This window comes from Gouania willdenowi, chromosome 15 (assembly GCF_900634775.1).
Source record: "Gouania willdenowi chromosome 15, fGouWil2.1, whole genome shotgun sequence".
NCBI classification, from domain to species: Eukaryota; Metazoa; Chordata; class Actinopteri; order Blenniiformes; family Gobiesocidae; genus Gouania; species Gouania willdenowi.
Window position 1 is genome coordinate 19,264,825 of NC_041058.1, and position 19,711 is coordinate 19,284,535.

Below are 19,711 nucleotides of genomic sequence, written 5' to 3' on the forward strand. Positions count from 1 at the left end.
ACTGATGTTTTATTGCACGACTAACCCTTAGTGTTTTATGCTCCACTACACGGAGCACCTATAAGCGTCAGTACCTGCACTCCTCTAAGACCACACACTTAAAGAATAAAAAAAGACATATGTTGAGTATGCTGTAAACATGCTTAATCGCATCCAGCTTTGTTCTGATATGATGTGTAACCTGCTGTATGCCATGTGACTAAATACTCTTTTACATCCCCTGATCAGCATGATAAGCTTTAAATGTTTGTTCGTCACTCTCCTACTGCAACCGTGCAGCAGTCTTGCTATTGCACACAATGTTTATAACATGCCCGTGCTTGTGTGGTGGTAAGTACAGATTTTTGTATTTTAAAATTGATGTCCTCAAAGTTTTCACGTTAGCAAAACTGTATCACACAAGATATGTTACATTTTTCCGTTTTTACTCTCTTTAGGATCACAAAACTGGATTCAGGGAGGACATGATGGATCAGATTCCCACAATCCCGCCTTCAGATTCTGTCAAAACCTCCTTCCACGTAAACTCCGAGCCCCGTGTTCATCCTGACTGTGATGACACTCTTAAACATGAGCAAGCGTCCAAATCCACAGTAAACCACTACCCTAAGTCACATGAAGCAAGCAAGCACATACAGAGTTCAAACACCCCATTTTTATCCTCTAATGACAAGTCAGCAGCTGCAGGGGAGGCCTCCATGTGTAACGAACTCGTCATTAAGTTGATAGAGGTCGGCCATGACATTGATGGAGTGAGGGTGGGCTACACGGGGGAAACAATGACCCTGGAGGAAGCATTTCACTGTAATTTAATTTCTGCTTCCGTCTATGATCAGGTTTTAAAGAAGCAAAGATCCACTGGGAGAGTGCATGACAGACAGAAAGATCTTTGTGAGGTTAATAGAATGATACTAAATTGTCTCAGTGCAAATCCACCATTGACATCAGAGAGGAACTTTAATACACTAAAATTGGCCTGTGGTGGGCTTAGTGAGGAGAGTGGAGATGAACATGTGACTGAGGTCTCAGAGAGTACTGGGAGCTTCCTGAAAGTGGACGTGGCGGTTCAGTGTGATTTAATGAGCTCCAGCAGCGCTCTCATTGTGCTGGGAAACCAGCAGCAGTTTGTAGGACTGGTGTTGCCTCGCTTTGAGGAAAACCCATCAGTGTCTGACCAACATATCTCCTGCAAACTGTTTGATAATCAGGGGAAAGTTGCTGCATTCTATATTCCAGAGAGCTCAGAGGTCATAGATGTCAACTCTGCTATTCAGCGAGGTTTGATTGACATAAACATCGCCCATTTTCTCACATCTATCAAGATCCCTAATGCATTGCCGGATGTTGATCGCCTTAATGAGAAAGTTTCATCCTGGCTCGTGTATAAAAGGCTCATGATAGAGCAGCCTCATCACACTGCAGGGGTTGAACTTCTCTCTAACTCGGAGGCTAAACAGTTATTCCTCTCGTACTTGATGAAGAACAGTTTTTTGGACTGCCAGTCTTCACAGAGGGTTGTGAAACTGAATCGTCAGCTCACTGAAATGACTCAGATTTTCCTTGAAGACAGTGTATTTCTCGATGACACAGATCGACTGATTTCAGATCCTGATCCAGATTGCACTGCAAATATTTCTCTTCATATCAATGAGGATACAGAGGATGTTTACAGAAGCACAACATACACTTCACATAATCAGGAGTATGTCCCTACAGTTTATACGAGTCTTAATTTAGATGAAAACATGGATGAGGCTTCTGAGTCACACAGCCTAATTTCCTCAGATAACTCCAAAGCAACTCTAAAACCAGATGATGGCTATACATATTTAGGAGATGAAAATAACTTTGACAATGATACTGTAGAGCCTGTGTCAGCAGCAGAAGATGAACTCATGTTTCAATACGGCCCCTTGTCCAATGAATTAGAGGAATATGTTTCTGAAATCTTTGGGCATGCATTAGAAGACAGTGATACTCTAACTTCCACTGAAATGACAATTTCTCCAACATTATTCTCTGGAGAAAGCACAGACTCACCTTTTGTTGCTCCCTATGTGCCATCATCCAATGAGATTCAGTGTCACTGCAGAGCTGAGTCACCGTATAGTGAGTCAGGAAGTGTTGATTCACACCAAGCTGGCTTTCTATGCTATACGGATTTATCAGGGGGTGAGAATGAGGCTGATAAACGAGGAATTCTGGATTCCAACTCTGCAATATTCAATAAACAACAAGGAAGTCCTGACAAGGAATTGTTTAATTTTCAGTCAAATGAAGCAACAGAAGAGACAGTTGTCAGGTCTGAATCATTAAATGATTCTTTTGGGTTTATAGGAGACACAGATGTCACTTCTGTTACGGAATGGAACACATTGAATGTGTGTCCAGCAGGAGAGCAGCAGGAGTCAGCGTGTAGTGTTAGCCAATTACCCCCATTAGGATTCAGTAAAGAAGAACAAATTGAGTTTAAACCTAAATCCAACCTTTACTCTCAGGAAAATGCCGCTTTCTGCCTTCCTGATGAATGTAACGTGGAGTTAATTCAAATTGATGAAGCTGAGACTCAGTCTCACTGCAGAGCTGAGTCACCATATAGTGAGCCAGGAAGTGTTGATTCACACCAAGCTGACTTTAAATGCTATAAGGATTTATCAGGGGGTGAGAATGAGGCTGATAAAAGAGGAATTCTGGATGCCAACTGTGGAGTATTCAATGAACAACAGGGAAGTCCTAACAAAGAATTGTTTAATTTTCAGTCAAATGAAACAACAGGAGACACAGTTGTCAGGTCTGAGATGCAATGGAAAGCATTACATGTGTGTCCAGCAGGAGAGCAGCAGGAGTCAGCGTGCAGTGTTAGCCAATTACCCCCATTAGGATTCAGTAAAGAAGAACAAATTGAGTTTAAACCTAAATCCAACCTTTACTCTCAGGAAAATCCCGCTTTCTGCCTTCCTGATGAATGTAACGTGGAGTTAATTCAAATTAATGAAGCTGAGACTTCATCTCACTGCAGAGCTGAGTCACCGTATAGTGAGTCAGGAACTGTTAATGCACACCAAGCTGGCTTTCTAGGCTTTAAGGATTTATCAGGGGGTGAGAATGAGGCTGATGAAAGAGAAATTCTGGATCCCAACTGTGGAATATTCAATGAACAACATAGAAATCCTGACACGGAATTGTTTCATTTTCAGTCAAATGAAGCAACAGGAGACACAGATGTCAGGTCTGAATCATTAAATGATTCTTCTGGGTCAATAGGAGACACAGATGTCACTTTTGTTATGGAATGGAACACATTAAATGTGTGTCCATCAGAAGAACAGCAGGAGTCAGTGTTCAGTTTTAGCCAACTACCCCCACTAGGATTCAATGAAGAAGAACATATTGAGTTTCAACCTAAATGTAACATATACTCTCAGGAAAATGCAGCATTCTGCCTTCCTGATGAGTGTAACATAGAGTTAACTCAACATGATGAAGCTGAAAACATGTTTCAACCAACTGAAAGAAAAGTTGCGTGTGTGCTCCTTGATTTACCCACTGAGCAAGAACACAGAGAAATCCAGGAAGAAAAAAGACATGATTGCAGGCCAGCGGCAGAAATGATGAGTCACTATGTTGATTTCCCCCTTCTTTCAGATAGTGATCACAGCTCTCAGATGATCTCACCCTCCCCCTGGAGTCAGGATAGTGCAGAGAGTATTCATCAATTAGATAAAGCACAAGTGCAGAAGGAAGCTAGCGGCTCGCTGATGGGAATCGATAACTGCTCTGCAGCTACAGCCCAGACGTTCAGTGTTCAAGCAACGCACTCTGCCTCATCCAGTCTGAGTGACATTATCTCCCCCATCAGTACGAATAACAACTGTCAGACTCAGCATGAGAGCTTTACTTATACCTCTGATAAATCTGACAGCCAGCCAGCTGATGGTGTTTTTCACTGTGCTGCCCTGGAGGCTGACGGTGAAGGCAGAAACAGTCATTCCTCAATAAATCACAGTGTTTTGTCTTTGGAAACTGGAATGGATGATGACAATGTCGTACAGTCGGCTTTGAATAATGAGCCAGCTCATATCAGTTACTCTTTGTCTAAAGATTCACTTGAAACTGCGAGCCTCCAGATTCCCACAGGTAACAGTAGATGTGAAAAAGACAAAGAAGAGAATAGCAACAGAGACTTAATACCACAGCAAGCACTGGTGCACTCAGAATGGGATCCCAGTGTTGAGAGTGAGCCCAGCTCCTCTCCATGTTCTCATATAGACACTGAAAGCTCACCACAACATAATGCTGCCTCCTCCCACTCACCTGACATTGTTGGAGACACATTTACAGCAAATACCTGCAGGGAGCTAAGCTCAGGTAGTGAACAATCAGTAGTGACTAATAAGGAAAGTGACAAAGTTGTGAATGAGCTAAGCACTGTGACACAGCAAAAGGACACCTGTGATGATGCTGAGCAGATATCGGCACCAAATCCACACTGTTTGTCATCAGACGTAGACTTAAACCAGTCAGGATCAGATGTTGAACTGTATGAAGGCAGAGAGGATGATCTGAAGGGCATTTGCACACAAGGAATTGCTACAAGTTTTTTGCTTGAGTCACAACATGTTGACACTGAAGACACTTCTGTTGGGGATCAGAATAAAACCATGTCTTTTGAAAATGAGGCGAGCACACAAAATGACTTAAACAAGGGCAATGCAAACTCGCAGATACTGGAAGACGACGGAAATTGTAGTGACACGATCGAAACCCCAGATACCTCAAACAATCAGCTTCAGCCGTTCCAACCTTTTAAAGCTGCTTCCACAAGTCCTGACCCCTCAGTGCTACAGGAAGTCATAGATTATTTGGACAGTGCTCTGGATGGTCACAGTCAGGAGGAAGAAGGGTGTCATATTTTAGAGAGCATCACAGAGGAGAGCTCAGAAGGAGAGGAAGAAGCAGCAGAGGCTGACTCTGGTTTCTGCCAGGACGATGCCAAGAGTCACCAAACATGTCTCGGCTCAGATATTGGTAAAGATGAAGCAAAATTTAAGGTATAGACCTAATTTAAAATGTAAATATAGCTTTTCCCACTGATCTTTTTTCTTCTATGGGTATCATCTAAACTAACCTTTACCTGTGATCTCTTGTCTTCACAGCAGCAGTTTTTCATTCAGGATTACTTGGAGTGTGTTGGGAGGCTGCAGGATCATGCAGATGTTTTAGAAGATGTAAGGAACGATCTTATAATCCAAGCCCCTGTCGTTAAAGGCATGGAAGACCTGCAGTTTCAAATAGAAGAATGTCAGGTTAGAAACACAAACATCCAAGCCTTCAATCAGTTACAGAAACCCTCCTGGCTAAATCTTGTCTTTTTGTAGTCTCTAGAGTCACACCTCAATGCATTGGCAGCTGTTCTGACAGCTGATATGGAGAAAGCCGAGCAGCTGTTGCATTGTGCCAATGAGGACATTCCCTCACAAATCGTCCAAGATTTAGCCACCACTTATCTGGAGCTAAAGCCAAACTTCACTGCCGTCTCCCAGATGTGTGCAGAAAAGGGTGCCAGTCTGATTCAAGCACTGGAAGTTGGGAAGGTACGTGAAGAAGGGGATATAAAAATGGACCAAACTGCTTCTTAGCCACAACCTTTAACTGTGTTTAATATCTGTCATAGAATCACCTGGAATTAACTTATCAGAAGCACCTCGCCGATCTCGAGGAACTTGCTGGTCTACTCACAAAAGACTCAGATTTTTTAGCTGTTGATTTGACATCCTGTGACGCAGACAAACTAAAGCATATAAGCCAACAGAACAAGGTAATCTTCCGACTGACAGTATTGCAATTACGCTCTAACCAGTTGATGAACACTTTTAACAGGTCTCTCTTTCTAGGCTTTGGAGAACCATCTACTCACTGAAGCTAGGCCCAAGTTAGAGGACGTCACATTTGATATCCAGTGCTTCATTTCTGAGAACGCTCACTTCCTGAGTCCGTCTCAGAGCAGCTACCTCCTCAAAGTCCTCAGCAGCACTCAACGTGCGCTCAGGGAACAAATTAAAAGGGTTGCCGAACAAAGGAGCAACTTAGATGTTGTTTTGGATGCGAGAGAGCAAGAAAACCAGGAAAAGGTTGGGATATATAAATAAATAGAAAGGGTTCTTCTGTGCAGAAAGCCGAAAATAATTACATACTTATGTCACATTATATGTGTTTGATAGTTATTACTGGTAATAATATTTTTTGACTTTTTTTGCAATTATCCTTTTATGAAGCAGGCCTAAATGATTCATATTTACTTGTTTAAATCCCAGTTTCCATTACACACTTTTATATTTGTGCTTCATCAGCAAAATTAAATCTAAATAATTTACTTTAACCCTCAGGGCAATGTTGAATATAACAACTTCCCCCCCTTTTTTCACGTCAGATTTTTTCAACAACTCCAGACCTAACAATAGATATACATTTTTTATTATATTTCTGTGTTTTTAAAAATGTTTTTAAGCCCTTTCTGTCATAAAAACTTATTTTTCTCAAACACAAAATATGCATGGTGGAACATTGCATATGAGTTTATTACAGCCTTGATTAGGTCAATAATTGACAGGAACATTTATTTTGAGGCATTATTGCTTTTAGAGCTATGAGCCTTTATTGAAAAAACTACACTCTTAGGTACTAAAACTGTACCCCTCATAAAAGTATCTTCAAAACATTTTTTACTACTTTTTTTTTATATCATGTCTTTCCAACAACTTCAGACCTAACCATAGATATAAAGTTTTTCATTATACATTGTCTATCTCCTATTCTATACATCTTTTTAAAAAATGATCACGGAATTATGAACATGACAATAAAATAATACTGGCCAAGGTTCATACAATTAGTCTTTAAACAGAACAAAATATTGAGAATTTAAAAAACTGAATAAGCAGAAGGTACACGTTTGGTTCCCAAAGATGCCCTAAGGGTTAAGAATTAAAACACAAATAATTTAAATTAGTTTAAAGCCTTAATACATTTCTACAATGTCAATGAATACGTATATATTTAAAGTATAGTTTTTTTCCCCCTCGTGTTATATGTAGATTAAAGTCAGATGTTTATTTGTATTTCAGGTATTCTGTGTCCTATGTTTCTGTTTGCTGAATTTGCTTGTGTAACATTGTCTGGTTCTGTTAGTTTATAGTCTCAAAATGAGCAGTTTTGCAGTTGTTTTTTCAATGTTTTTACAGAAATAATAGCCTTGCATGCATTAAGTCATCATACTAACATAATGTGCTTGTTGTACTCTACAGGCTTCAAGACTCCCCTGAATGATTAAAGTGCAGCAATGTTTGTCTGATGCAAACCAAACCCACTAACACACACAATACAATGTGAAAAAGCATGTTTACAGCATACACAACTTTAATGATCATCTAGAGGAAGGAAGATATCAGTAGAGTTTGCATGTTACTTTTAAAACGCATGTAATTATTCTCCTCCCAGTGTTAGAAATTTTTTCTGTGTGCAAATTGTTTCTACAGAGTTTTATTTTTATTTTTAATGTTTAAAGTGTTTTGTTAATTTTCTGCGGTGCTAACCTGTAACTGTTTTTTTTTCCCCCGATCAGTCCTTATTAGATAAACATAAGGGGTTTTCAGCGAAGTTGGAAGAAATGTGTGATCGTCTGATGCTGACTGAGAACCAGCTAATGGGTCACCAGCAGCAGGCTGAGAGCACAGAGTGTATCTCAGACCTACAGCAGTACCAACAGGAGCATCAGGTTGGTTCATGTCACAGAGGTATACCTGAGAACAATGGTAGTTTTATAAAAACACATTTTTGATTCCTTTCTCATTTCTAGGCTCTGCAAAAAGATGTTTCTGTGAATGCCAGTGCATTAAATGAAGTTATTTCAAGCACTCAAAAGTTTTTGGAGGAAAACCAGAGTAAGCTGACGCCAGATCAATTAGCCATTATTGAGAACAAGTTGGAGGAGGCTAAAATCAAAGCCGAGCTCATCAACCAGCGGGCTGAGGAGTCCAGGAATGATCTGGAAAAAGTTGTTACGACAGCTATTAAACAGGAGAGCGAAAAGGTAGAAATGACAATAACATTACGCAATAAAAGGCCAATTGGATTTTAACGAAATATAATTATTTTCAAAAATGTATGCTATTCTTTTGCAGGCAGCTACTCTTGAGCGCCTCGAGGAGAGTAAGAACAAAATTGAAGGCCTTTTGGGCTGGATATCCAACATTGAGAACCAAAACAACAACGGCAGAGACCAAACTGACCACATATGTAAAGAAAACGGAAACGTGCCAGAGGAAAGTCCAGCCTCAGGGCTGATGGGAAAGGATGACAATGCCAATGGGAACGATGTCGAAACCACTGACAAATATTATGATGGACAAGTCGGAGGCAAGAGTGACGCGAGCTGTGAGCTCAATGAGCAGCATGACAGAGTCAAGGTAATTTCACATAACAAAAACAATTGGGTAACACTTTATTTGAAGTTTTATACATAAAGGCTGACATTATGCTGTCATTATTATCACATGACACCTGTCCTTAGCATGAATAAAGTGTTGTTTGTTACCCTAACCAGGGTTGTGTCTTGTTTTTAAATTACAATTGCGTCTTCAATTATCCATGTTCAATTACAACTCAATTGTGCTTACCGTGACTGGCATTTTTTCCATTTTAAATTAAAGCTACAATAATTATTTTCCTCCTGAAATCAATTACAATTCCTTTCTCAATTACTAAAGTTCAATTGCAATTACTCACAATTACTGAGGCTTTAATAAATAAGCCCATAAAGCATAACCTTACTCTTGTGCCTTCATGACACCTTATTAATGCTGATGACAGCGTAATGTCAGCCTTATGTATACAACTTCAAGTAAAGTGTGACCAACAATAGTTTCATACAAAGAACAATTGGAAATGTTTCCAAGAAAGTGTGAAGACAATGCTGTTTGTGAAAAAATATGACTGTTCCTTCAGGCCCATCATCAGGAGATCTTGTCACAGCAGCAAGATTTAATCATGGCCACCCAGTCGACTCAGGCCCTTCTTGACAAACAAGCAAACATTTTGTCTCCAGAGGAGAAAGAAAAGCTGCAGAAGAAAATCCTGGACCTGAAGGAGCGCTATGAAGCCTCACTGACACAGGCTGAGCAGCAGATGAAGCAGGTTCAGTGTGTCCAGGAGGAGCTGAAGAAGTTTCAGGATGACTGTGGAGAGTTTCAGTCCTGGTTAAACCAAGCTGAAGTTGAAGTGGAGGAGCTTAGTGCTCCTACGGGCTCCCTCGATGTCCTCAGGGATAAACTAGAACAACAGAAAAGCTTCTCTGAGGATGTGATTTCCCACAAAGGAGATCTTCGCTTCATCACAATATCGGGGCAGAAGGTGCTGGATGTGGCCAAAGCCTGTGGGTTGAGTGACCCTGCAGCGGCAAACGATCCACAGCGTGTTGATACTTCAGGGACCTGCTCATCTGTCAAGGAGAAACTAGATTCAGCAGCGAGTCGATACAAAAGCCTCCACTCTCAGGTATGGCATCAGTTCCTTCTATGGATGAGTTGTAGTGTTCTGTATTTACCACTAGGTGGAGACATGTCTCATGAATGTTTTCTCTCAAAAGGACATTCTCAGATAAACTGCATTAATATCACAATGGCAGGGTTGGGGTCAATTACAATTGTAATTGTGTAATTAATAGTAATTATGACTTAATAATTGTAATTGTCATTGGAAAAATATGCTGCTGCTCTTGTCATCATAATTGAATTGTAATTGAGTTCAGATAAATGACTTTGTAATTGTCATCGACATTCTATTTGTCATTCTCGGGAACCATGTTATAGTTCTATGGTTTATACACATATGTAGTTAACAATTAATACAATATGTTTTAGATCAAGTTTACGTGTCAGTTCTCTTGATGATCCTTTTACCATTAAAAAGAAAAAACAAATAAATCTAGGGGTATACTGACAGAAAAAAGGCTCAGACGCTCACATCAAAAATATGAAATCCTATATTTTGATGGATAAGGAAGCCTAAGAAGGTAACGAAGAGATGAAAAACAAATTGGATGATAGATAATATTTTTAGTGTATTTTGCAGCTGATTTGGGACATGGGTGAAAACCGTACCTTAATCATAAGAGATGCTAACAGAAAGGTAACAAAAGAGGAAGGTTACGTTTCATGAGGTTATTTCTTTCATGATCAGTAATTGTGATTAATTGTAATTTAACTTTAGTAAAAAATCAATAATTTATATTGTAATTTGAAAATATGCTGGTCAATATAATCATAATTGAGTTGTAATTGAACATAATAATTGAAGGAGACTGCTATTGGAAATTACTTTTTAAAAATCTCTATTGTGCTGCTCACATTTCTAAATGAGCCTTAACCTCTGTTGTAGTGTAATCTGCTCGGCAACAGTCTCAGAGAGGTGGTGGACAAATACAAAAAGTATGACGACTCTAGCACTGGACTTTTGAAGTGGCTCAGCTGTTCAGAGGAGGAGGCCAGAAAGCAGCAGTCGGAGGTCATCGCTGCAGACCCTCAAACACTCCAGAAACAGCTGGAAGAGACCAAGGCAAGAAACAGTGACCTCTGGGTTCATGCAACTAGTTACCACAATTACCATTAGAATAGTTTTTTTTTTATTTCAACTTCAAAACGATGTCCTCACGGCTCGCTACAATGCTGATGACTTATGAATATTGAGTATGAAAGAACGGCTTTGTATAAAATCTACATGCTTAACTTCTATTAAGGAATAAGGTCATAGCACATTTAGAGGTCTCATAATGTTCAGCATTTCTGCCGTTCTAAAATCTAGGTTTATTGTGTAGCAATAAAAAAGTGAATATGCATAGAATAAAGATGCAAGCAATTTTTTCATCTTCACTCCAAAACATGAAAACAAGTTCCATGCTGAAATCATAATTGTTGTAGAAATGTAATATACACCCTGGAATTATTGTTTCTGCATTTGCAGTTTTACATTTTATAGAGTTATGTGATATTTCCGCAGGCTTTACAAGGTCAGATGTCGGGACATCAGACTGCTGTTGACACGTTGCGTAAAACTGCTGAGTTGTTAATAACATCTGAAGGTGACCTGCTAAGCAACACGGATGAGATCCAGGAAACAGTAGGTGAGGAAAGATCAAAGCCTGAATCACGTCACACTTTGTATACATAACATTTCAGGACTGAGTGATGACTCGTATTACGCCTCAGGTCGTCCTGTAAGCAATGGTGTGATTATTCTCCTGTAATTCAAAACTGCTCTGAAAAGATGTCGACAGAGAAACATTTTCCTACAGATTGGCTTTGCCATTAATGGTTTATTTTACCAAACATAAACAGGCTATCATTTACCCCAGGTCAACAGCTCATGCTTTGATTGAAGATATTTACTTTATTCTCTTCTCCAGATGGAAAAGGGGATGAATGTTTGAATTAGAAGCTGATTGGTATTTTTGGGGTGTTCCAGATGACATTGTGGAGCGCTATGACAACCTTTCCAAGTCTGTAAGCGACCGAAACGAGAAGCTGCAAATCACGCTTACACGCTCGATGAGTGTCCAGGATGGCTTGGATGAGATGATGGACTGGATGGAGAGAGTGGAGGCCAGCGTGAAGGAAAACGGACAAATTCCTTTGGATTCTGCATCCATTGGAGACATCTTGAGCAAAGAAGCAGTATGGTTTTATACTAAAATACTGATTCACCTAAAGTTCCACAGTCTCATTAAAACTACTATTGTCTGACCTGTTTTTAAGGCGTTGGAGCAGGATATTGCAAGTCGTCTAAGCAGCATCTCAGCCATGAAAGCCAAAGTGAAAGCATTTGTGGAGACAGCAGATCCGTCTGCTGCTGCACTGCTGCAGTCTAAGATGAATACTCTGTCCCAGCGCTTCTCGGATGCCTGTGATAAACACAAGCAGAAAGCTTCACAGCTAGAACAGCTGAGAGGAAAGGTGGAAGAGTTTGAGAAAGGCGCAGATAAAGTCCAGCAGTTTGTTGTGAAGCGTTCAGAAATATTACAGGACACAGACGGACCGGCAAAAACATTCAATGAGCTGTTCAAGCTTGTGCAGGTACACAGACAGCTGTTGTTCAAGCATGTAAAATATATTTTAGTCCTTTAATTTAAATGTTTGTTTGTTTTTTTTGACTGTAGGACACTAGAGCTGAGATGATTGAGCATGCAGATGATTTGGAGAAGCTGCAGTGTCTGTCTAAGGAGCTTTCTGAGACGAGCTCAGATAAAAATAGAGCACAAATCCAAAGCAAGATGGACAATGTCACAAACCTTTTTAGTACTTTTAAAGAAAACATCAAGGAAAAGTAGGTTGTAGCAATAGTTTTTTGACAAATATGAATTGCCTTGTACTTCTAATAGTTTTCTTTTGAAGTTGTCAGTGTAAATACAGAGGCACACTGACTATATTCTACTATTTCATCTACAGGGAAAAAGACCTATCATCATGTCAGGATCACATGGGAGAGTTCAGATCTGCAGCCAGCGCCCTCAGGACATGGTTGGAGGAGACCAATGAAAAGTTGCCTGCAGTTCAGACAAACGGTGATGAAAGGAGTCCGGAAAAAAGCCTGCACATTATCACTGTGAGTCTGATTTTATAGGAAAAGCATTAGTTCTGCATTTACAAGTTGACACAGACTATAAATATGCACAACATAATTTAATTATATTTATATAAATTTTTGCTTATTTGCCAACTTTTGCCAGTGTTAAAGAATAAAACTATGCTGTCTTTCAGAAGAATATATGTTGTAGAAAACTCAAAGATGGATATTTGTTAACAATAAAAGGAATGTTTGTTTTTCAAATGGGCTTAGTTTATTGGGTACCATATACAATTGTACACTACCGCATACATAAACACATCTATGTATGCTATTTTTTTTTAATTAGTGCTTACATGAAACATCTGTGTGCTTTTTAGCACAATATATAACCACACTTCTGCATGTGCATCATGCAATATTAGAGCCAACATTAAGCACATAATAATCAGAAATGTAGGGTAGTGTGCAATGTAAAATACTATTATTCCTGTACAATAATCTGGCAATGTGCAATATAATGAAGACCTCAGCCTTCATGCAGCTAGCAACATGCACCTGAGCTCTTTGCACTTAAGCATTACGACACTTTAATTAGCACTCTAGCACTTTACAATCAACAATGTATTATTGTCATGGTCCCCAAATTTTAAGTCTGTCTTTAGTCTCTGCACTATATATCACATAGATTGTTCACGGTTATGTTTCCTGTCTCAAATCTCAGAATCTGGAAAATTAATCTCCAGAAAATGAGAAGTAAAATCAAACGGATAAAGGCGCACACCGGCCTTGTACTCAGATCTGCCATCTTAGACCATGACAAGTAGTTTTGCTGTGTTTTTTTTATTATGAGCTGTTGAATACAAGCCCCTAATATCTATGTACATGTGCTATAATCTTTCATCAGGGATTATTGGATGAATGGACATCCAAAGGCCCCGCTGTCCAAGACCTGAACAATAAAGGATTAGCTCTTTGCAGCCTAATCACTTTCCTCACATCTCCTGCCAAGATGAAGACAAATAAAATGTCAGGTAAATCTTCCCTGACTTCACCGCTCGTGTTTGACTTAATGGCAGAATGGTGTTACTGTTCAGACTGTTGTTTCTGTTTTCATCACTAACCATCATGTGTCATGATCTGTTTCCATGTCTTTTACACAAGCTTTGTCTTATGTCTTTGCATCAGCTCTTACTAATGGTGGTGATCCAGCAAGTCATGCCTACCTAACCAATAAAGGTAACAACGTGTGGATGTGAATGCTGCTCTACACACTGTTTGTGGGGGACCAAATTCAGTGCTGATTAGTAATGGCAAAAAAATTTAACATCAAGACAGGAATAAGAAGTAACATTTGATTTAATCTCGTATTCATTGAAAACAATGGAAAAAGACTTATTTGATCTATTTAAAAGAAAAGTGATGGACCAGCGCTGCATATGCATATGCATAGTCACAATGCATATTATGCATGTAATCGCTTAATGAGTTCATAATGTTCTGATTACTGAGCCTGACTGATTTGGTGTGGATGTTCTCAGAGCTAATGATGATCCAGCAGAACATGACGCATGTCAGTGAGGGTTATGCAAACCTCGGGGAAACACTTCGATGTCGAGCAGAGCAGCTGAATAGCTTGGTGAAGGAGGAGAAGGAAGCCCAAAACGAAACAGAGGACATGATGACATGGCTGAGAGAAATGAAGAAGTCAGCAACATCTTGGAATGGCAAAGCCACTGAGAAAGAATCAGTCAAATCACAGCTCGAACAGCAGAAGGTAAAGAAATCCTACTGCTCTCGACTTCACTTGAAGCGCCTACGATCGCATTATGCCAATGCACGCAGGAAAACTCAAGATATACCATTATTGGTTTGTTTTCTTCTCTCAGGCATTTGAAGATGACATGAAGAAAAAGGGCGAGCAGCTCCAGAAGCTCAGAGAGAAAATTCTCAGCTTAATTAAAACAAATCCCAACTCCCCCGAGTCAGCAAAATGGAAACAGCTGCTGGCAGAAATAGGTAAGCCTGAATTTGTTGGCTCCAGATGGGTCAACGCTGAAAATGATATGGACAGAATAATACAAGATCAATCTGACAAAAACTGCCAATTAGGGCAGTTTTGAGTCTTACGATTCTGTAAACCAGTCGGTTTTTTTTTGGCTCAAGTACCCCTTCCTCTTATTTCTGAATCCGACTACAACATTTTTCTCAGAATTCTATGAGGGCATAATGATGGAATGAATAATACACATTTTAAAGAATCCCATTATAAATGAGTGGAATGAAACAGTATTTAGTACCTCACGAATGGATTTATTTCTATAGTTTTTATTTTTTTCCCGGTCCTCTCCTGCCTGGTGTGGGACCAAGACTCACCCTTGTATTATCAATTCATGTTCTAATCAAGATCATTTTCATCAATATTATGATGACCATTTTAAACTAAAAATATATAAGATATAATGCTATATTTTTAATGCTTTCATTTGTTAATTTTCCAAATTTTCTCTCTCAAGTACCCCCTGTAGTGCCATCGCGTACCCCCATTTGAGAAACACTGCTTTAAACTATAGAAATAGCAATAATGGTAATGTCATCTAAAAGTGACCTAATTACTATAAATACACTTAGCAGAGTATCAGTTACTCACAGTATGAGTTCGACACCAAACTAGATCAAATTAGCACAATTGTGGGAGGTTGTCATGGAAACAACAGGGAATTCAACGAAAATGAGATTTTTGCTGACTCATGTAACCTGGTGAGATTTTTGTGCCGCCCATTCAGACGCTACCTGGGCAGAGGTCAACGACTCTGTGGAAGAAAGGAAACAGCACCTGGAAACGTCCAATATGAATCTGGATATCTTCCAGTCGACAGAGCTGCAACTCAGCCAATGGCTGTCTGAGAAGGGGCTGATGATGAGCGTGCTTGGCCCTCTCTCCATCGATCCAAACATGCTTAAAATGCAAAAGCAACAAGTTCAGGTCAGCCTGTGTTATTAGGAATATTCAGATATGTAGGTTTCCAAAAAGGACCAATAAACTGAAGCTTTTTTCCTCATTTCAGATCCTCCAAAATGAGTTTAACAGTCGTAAACCCCAATTAGAGAAACTTGAAGAAGCTGCCACAGCCATTGTCAGCTCAGGAGAAAACAATGAACCTTCCAGTGGGAAACTGGTGAGAGAGCAGTTGTTTTCGATCAACCAGAAGTGGCAAGGCTTAACCGGAGAGCTGGACCAAAGAGACAACCTGATTGACCAGGCAGTGGTGAAGACAGGACAGTTTCAGGAGTTACTGCAATGCCTCGGTCACTCTGTCACTCAGCTGGACGATCAGCTGTCCAATTGTCAGAGCCACACCACACAGCCTGAAGCTGTGAAGAAGCAGTTAGAGGACACCCAGAACATCTCAGCTCAGCTGAGGGAGGAGAGGAAGAAGCTGAAGGAGGCCGAGGCCGTCAATGCTGAGCTCATGGTGATGGTGACTGAAGACTACCTCAAAGCAGACTTGGCCAGGCAGCTGGAGAATGTCAGCAAGCCTTTTAGACAGCTGGAAGAGAAAGCAGGTAAAGTATCTTCACAATCGATTGATACGTTGATTGTTAATTCAGGAAGAACAATCTTTTTTTTATGTTTTTAGTCAAGGTGGATTTTTAAGACTTTCAAATGAACTGTGGTAATAATTTTGGCTTTTGTAATAACTTTTCCATTCTAAAACATGTAATTTGCTACTTTGAATCTTTCCGTGGTTAAACTATGTCATATCCTCATTATATGCTCAGTTTTGCACTGAGGTTTTCTAACAAATCCTCATTGGTATTTCTTTCTTCTTTGCAGCAAAACGGATTGAGCAGTTAACCTCCACCTTTGATAGCTCACAGCAGTTCCATCAGACCTCCAAAGACTTTCAGTCATGGCTGAGTGAACAACTCCTCGACCAATCCAAGCCTCTGTCCATATCTGCCAAAACTCCTATACTTCAGCAAACCCTGGCGCACCACAGCCAACTTCAGAAAACTGTTGGTGAGCATGAGGAATCGTACAATACAATCATTGGAGAGGGAGAGATGCTTTTACTCAACACTGACGGAGCAGAAAAGTTAGCACTGCAAGGGCAACTTACTAGCCTTTCTTCTAACTGGGAAGACGTGAAGAGAAGCTGCACAGAACAAGCTGACAAACTCCAAACAGCTCTTTTAAGATCCCAGAAGTATCAAGAACAAGCAGAGAAACTCAGCTCCTGGATTCAGGAGTGTGAAGCCAGTGAAGGTCGAGTCAAGCTCACTGCTGATCCTGCTGCAGTGGAGACTTCTGTTTCTCAAGTGAAAGCTCTCCAAAAAGATGTAGACAAGCACAGAGGGATGGTGGAGCAGCTAAACACTGCTGCTAATTCCCTCCTCGAAGTGGCAAATGCAGACACTGAAGCAGTAAAGGAGGATAAGTCAAGCATTAGTCGAAAAGTGGAAGACATTATGGAAGGACTACAAAACAAGAGGGAAGATCTGGAGAGAATCTCACGCGCAGTTAAAGAGTTTAATGAGGCTTTCAAAGATGCAAAGGGACATCTTGAGGAAGCTGAGAAGCAGCTGGATTCTTTTGAGTCACAGGGAACTCAGGCACATAACAACAAGAACCTCACCAACATGAAAGCTCAGCAGAAGAGTTTAGAAGGAGTGCACAACCAGGTAGAGCATATGAAAACTTTGGCCAAGGACCTGGTAGTAGATCTCCCAGATGCTGAGGGAGTGATGGACCTCTTACTGCAAGCAGATGATGTGGAAAAAGACTACAAGAACCTGAACAGGAAACTTGAAGAAACCTGTCAAGTGATGGAGGCTAAACTACAGGGTATTGGACAGTTTCAAAACAGCATCCGTGAGATGTTCACTCAGTTCACAGAGCTGGACGATGAGCTGGACAGCATGTCCTCTGTGGACCTGGACTTAGCCACACTGAAAGCCCAACAGGAGGGCATCCAGAGTTTTATGGCAAAGCTGCAGAAGCTAATGGCTAGCACAGCCAACGCTGGAGACAACTGTAAGAAAATGCTGGAGTCTGAAACCTCTCCTGACCTGTTGGGTCTGAAGAGGGACCTGGATGCTCTCAACAAGCATTGTGGGAAACTTCTGGACAGAGCCAAAAGCAGAGAAATCCAGGTGCAAGCGACCCTCACAAAGCTAGAGGAGGTGTACGGAAAAGTCCAGCAAGCGGAGGAAAGACTCAGCGGAGCTGTTGACAAGGAGGCTGCTCAGGAGCCGGTCGGCATGGAGACAGATGTGATCAACCAACAGCTGGAGGCCTTTAAGGTATGTTGTGTCTGATTTAGTGCTTTGTTGTATCTTGATTTAATGCAGATTTATGAGTGAGTCTGATTAACAAAAAAAAGCATGGCTGCATGTGAATAATTTCACCGTATTTAGCTGTACTATACCAGAAATAAAGCTCCTATTATCAGTGTAACCAGACCTTTAATGCTTTATGGATAATACAGTATGAAAACACAGTGATTTATATCTTTTTTCTTATTGGAAATGATGAAAGCAATTCTTCACATGGCTTTTGTATGGGAGCAACCTAATGACAGGCTTCTAATTAAGCGCATATACTTCATTCAGGAGCAATCCTCTGGGGGTTGCCGGTTCATTTTGGGGCATCTGGCATTAACAAAGGAGCCGGGATCAGTGAGTGATGACAGACCGAGAGGCAAGGCCCGTCACAGCCAGGTGGTCAGCAGCGGGGTGTCATTTAACTCAATAATAAAGCTGAGCTTGCAGCCTTATCTCTGATCATTGATCTATTTGTTGTAATAGTGGTGAGCCTCGAAATGTCCTGAAACTTCTTCAGCGCTGGTCAGATCTTATTTTATAACAGACAATTTTGAAAAATGTTAGGCTACACGTGGAAAGCTGCTTTGTCTTTATATTGCTTTCTTTTCTTTTTAAACAGCCAATACCTTATACATTTTAAAGTCCCAATAAAATATAAGTTGAAAAATTATTGCAATGCTTGCATCTTATGCAGGATTTACAAACAGTATTATATTTATGGGTGTATAATCAGTAATAGGACCCTTGTTCATAGCTATTAGTCTTGTAGACAGATGCAACATAGTTAAAAAGCTTGTGAATTCCTGTAGAGTTTTCCGAAAGAGGATTAGCCTATATTTAGAGGTGACATTATGAAATGCTGCTTCATTCTTAGCATTAGGTCATATTAAAGTGAAACAATGTAAACAGATGTGTACAGATCTGTCCCCCAAAATGTGGGTCAGGGGATTGTGTTTTTCCTGGGTGGGTGTCCCCCTCTGCATTAAAATCTCCAGCTGAGAGGCGTGGATTAAAACATCATTAGTGAAGCCGATGGAGGTGTTGTGAAGGCATGTGTGGATTTAGCTTTAGAGCTCTCATGGGTTGACTGTTTAAGAGGAGATTGATTCAAATTGTTGCTAAGCAGCATTGTTGAGGGGAGTGTCGTCCCCCCTACCCCTCTTTGGCCCGTCACCACCAGGGTTGAAAGGGCATAAATGCTCTCAGCTGCTGGTAGAAAATCCTCAATATATCTATATCTATACGAGCATATGGAGTTTTACTGTAGTGTATCTGTCACCTCACAAATACAGCTATGTGTAGTGCTTTTCCTTTTGTTAAATCAAACTAACTCTCTGTGGGCTTTACTGGCAGCCAGTGAGAAAGAAATAAACAAAGGGAGACCATGTTTGCGTTTGTCTCTTTCATGGGCTGTTACCATTTTAGGTCAAGTTTAGAAGAGGACGGGCTTGCCTCATGTTTTCACTCTTTTTTTCTTCTTTTCTTTTTTTTCTTTTATAGGGCACTCAGAAGTGCACATGTAGAATGAGGTGTCACGTTCACATTTGACTCAGTGACTCCACGGCACCGGGGCTTGTGTGGGCGTCCTTGTGTGGGGTTTTTTTTCAATGTACAGACATGACATCAGTTTCTCCTTCAAGGAGAGGATTGTTATGATCTGAATCATGCTGTTAGCGCTGTCTTTCATTGAAAGCGATGATGAAAAAGTGCCATTGGGGGCCACGTAGTGCTGACTTGGACCTTGTTATGACACATTTTCCTTAAAGTG

At 40.4% G+C, this 19,711-nt stretch overlaps 1 protein-coding gene across 22 annotated transcripts in view; it reads left to right on the forward strand.

Annotated features, from left to right (window-relative positions):
• Positions 1–19,711, forward strand: part of dst (dystonin) — a 119,692-nt gene that overhangs the window by 64,980 nt on the left and 35,001 nt on the right. For 19 of the 22 annotated variants that reach the window (XM_028468248.1, XM_028468254.1, XM_028468251.1 and 16 more), the window contains 22 exons: positions 438–5,051; positions 5,157–5,306; positions 5,379–5,594; positions 5,675–5,818; positions 5,895–6,131; positions 7,622–7,774; positions 7,856–8,089; positions 8,181–8,465; positions 9,004–9,552; positions 10,435–10,611; positions 11,053–11,176; positions 11,518–11,726; positions 11,808–12,125; positions 12,209–12,375; positions 12,498–12,654; positions 13,523–13,649; positions 13,804–13,854; positions 14,157–14,392; positions 14,505–14,634; positions 15,402–15,601; positions 15,684–16,182; positions 16,454–17,922. In XM_028468248.1, the coding sequence (XP_028324049.1) occupies positions 438–5,051; positions 5,157–5,306; positions 5,379–5,594; positions 5,675–5,818; positions 5,895–6,131; positions 7,622–7,774; positions 7,856–8,089; positions 8,181–8,465; positions 9,004–9,552; positions 10,435–10,611; positions 11,053–11,176; positions 11,518–11,726; positions 11,808–12,125; positions 12,209–12,375; positions 12,498–12,654; positions 13,523–13,649; positions 13,804–13,854; positions 14,157–14,392; positions 14,505–14,634; positions 15,402–15,601; positions 15,684–16,182; positions 16,454–17,922 (10,446 nt within the window). The remainder of the gene's footprint in view (positions 1–437; positions 5,052–5,156; positions 5,307–5,378; positions 5,595–5,674; positions 5,819–5,894; positions 6,132–7,621; positions 7,775–7,855; positions 8,090–8,180; positions 8,466–9,003; positions 9,553–10,434; positions 10,612–11,052; positions 11,177–11,517; positions 11,727–11,807; positions 12,126–12,208; positions 12,376–12,497; positions 12,655–13,522; positions 13,650–13,803; positions 13,855–14,156; positions 14,393–14,504; positions 14,635–15,401; positions 15,602–15,683; positions 16,183–16,453; positions 17,923–19,711) is intronic. The other 3 variants (XM_028468250.1, XM_028468252.1, XM_028468270.1) reach the window with 3 other exon arrangements.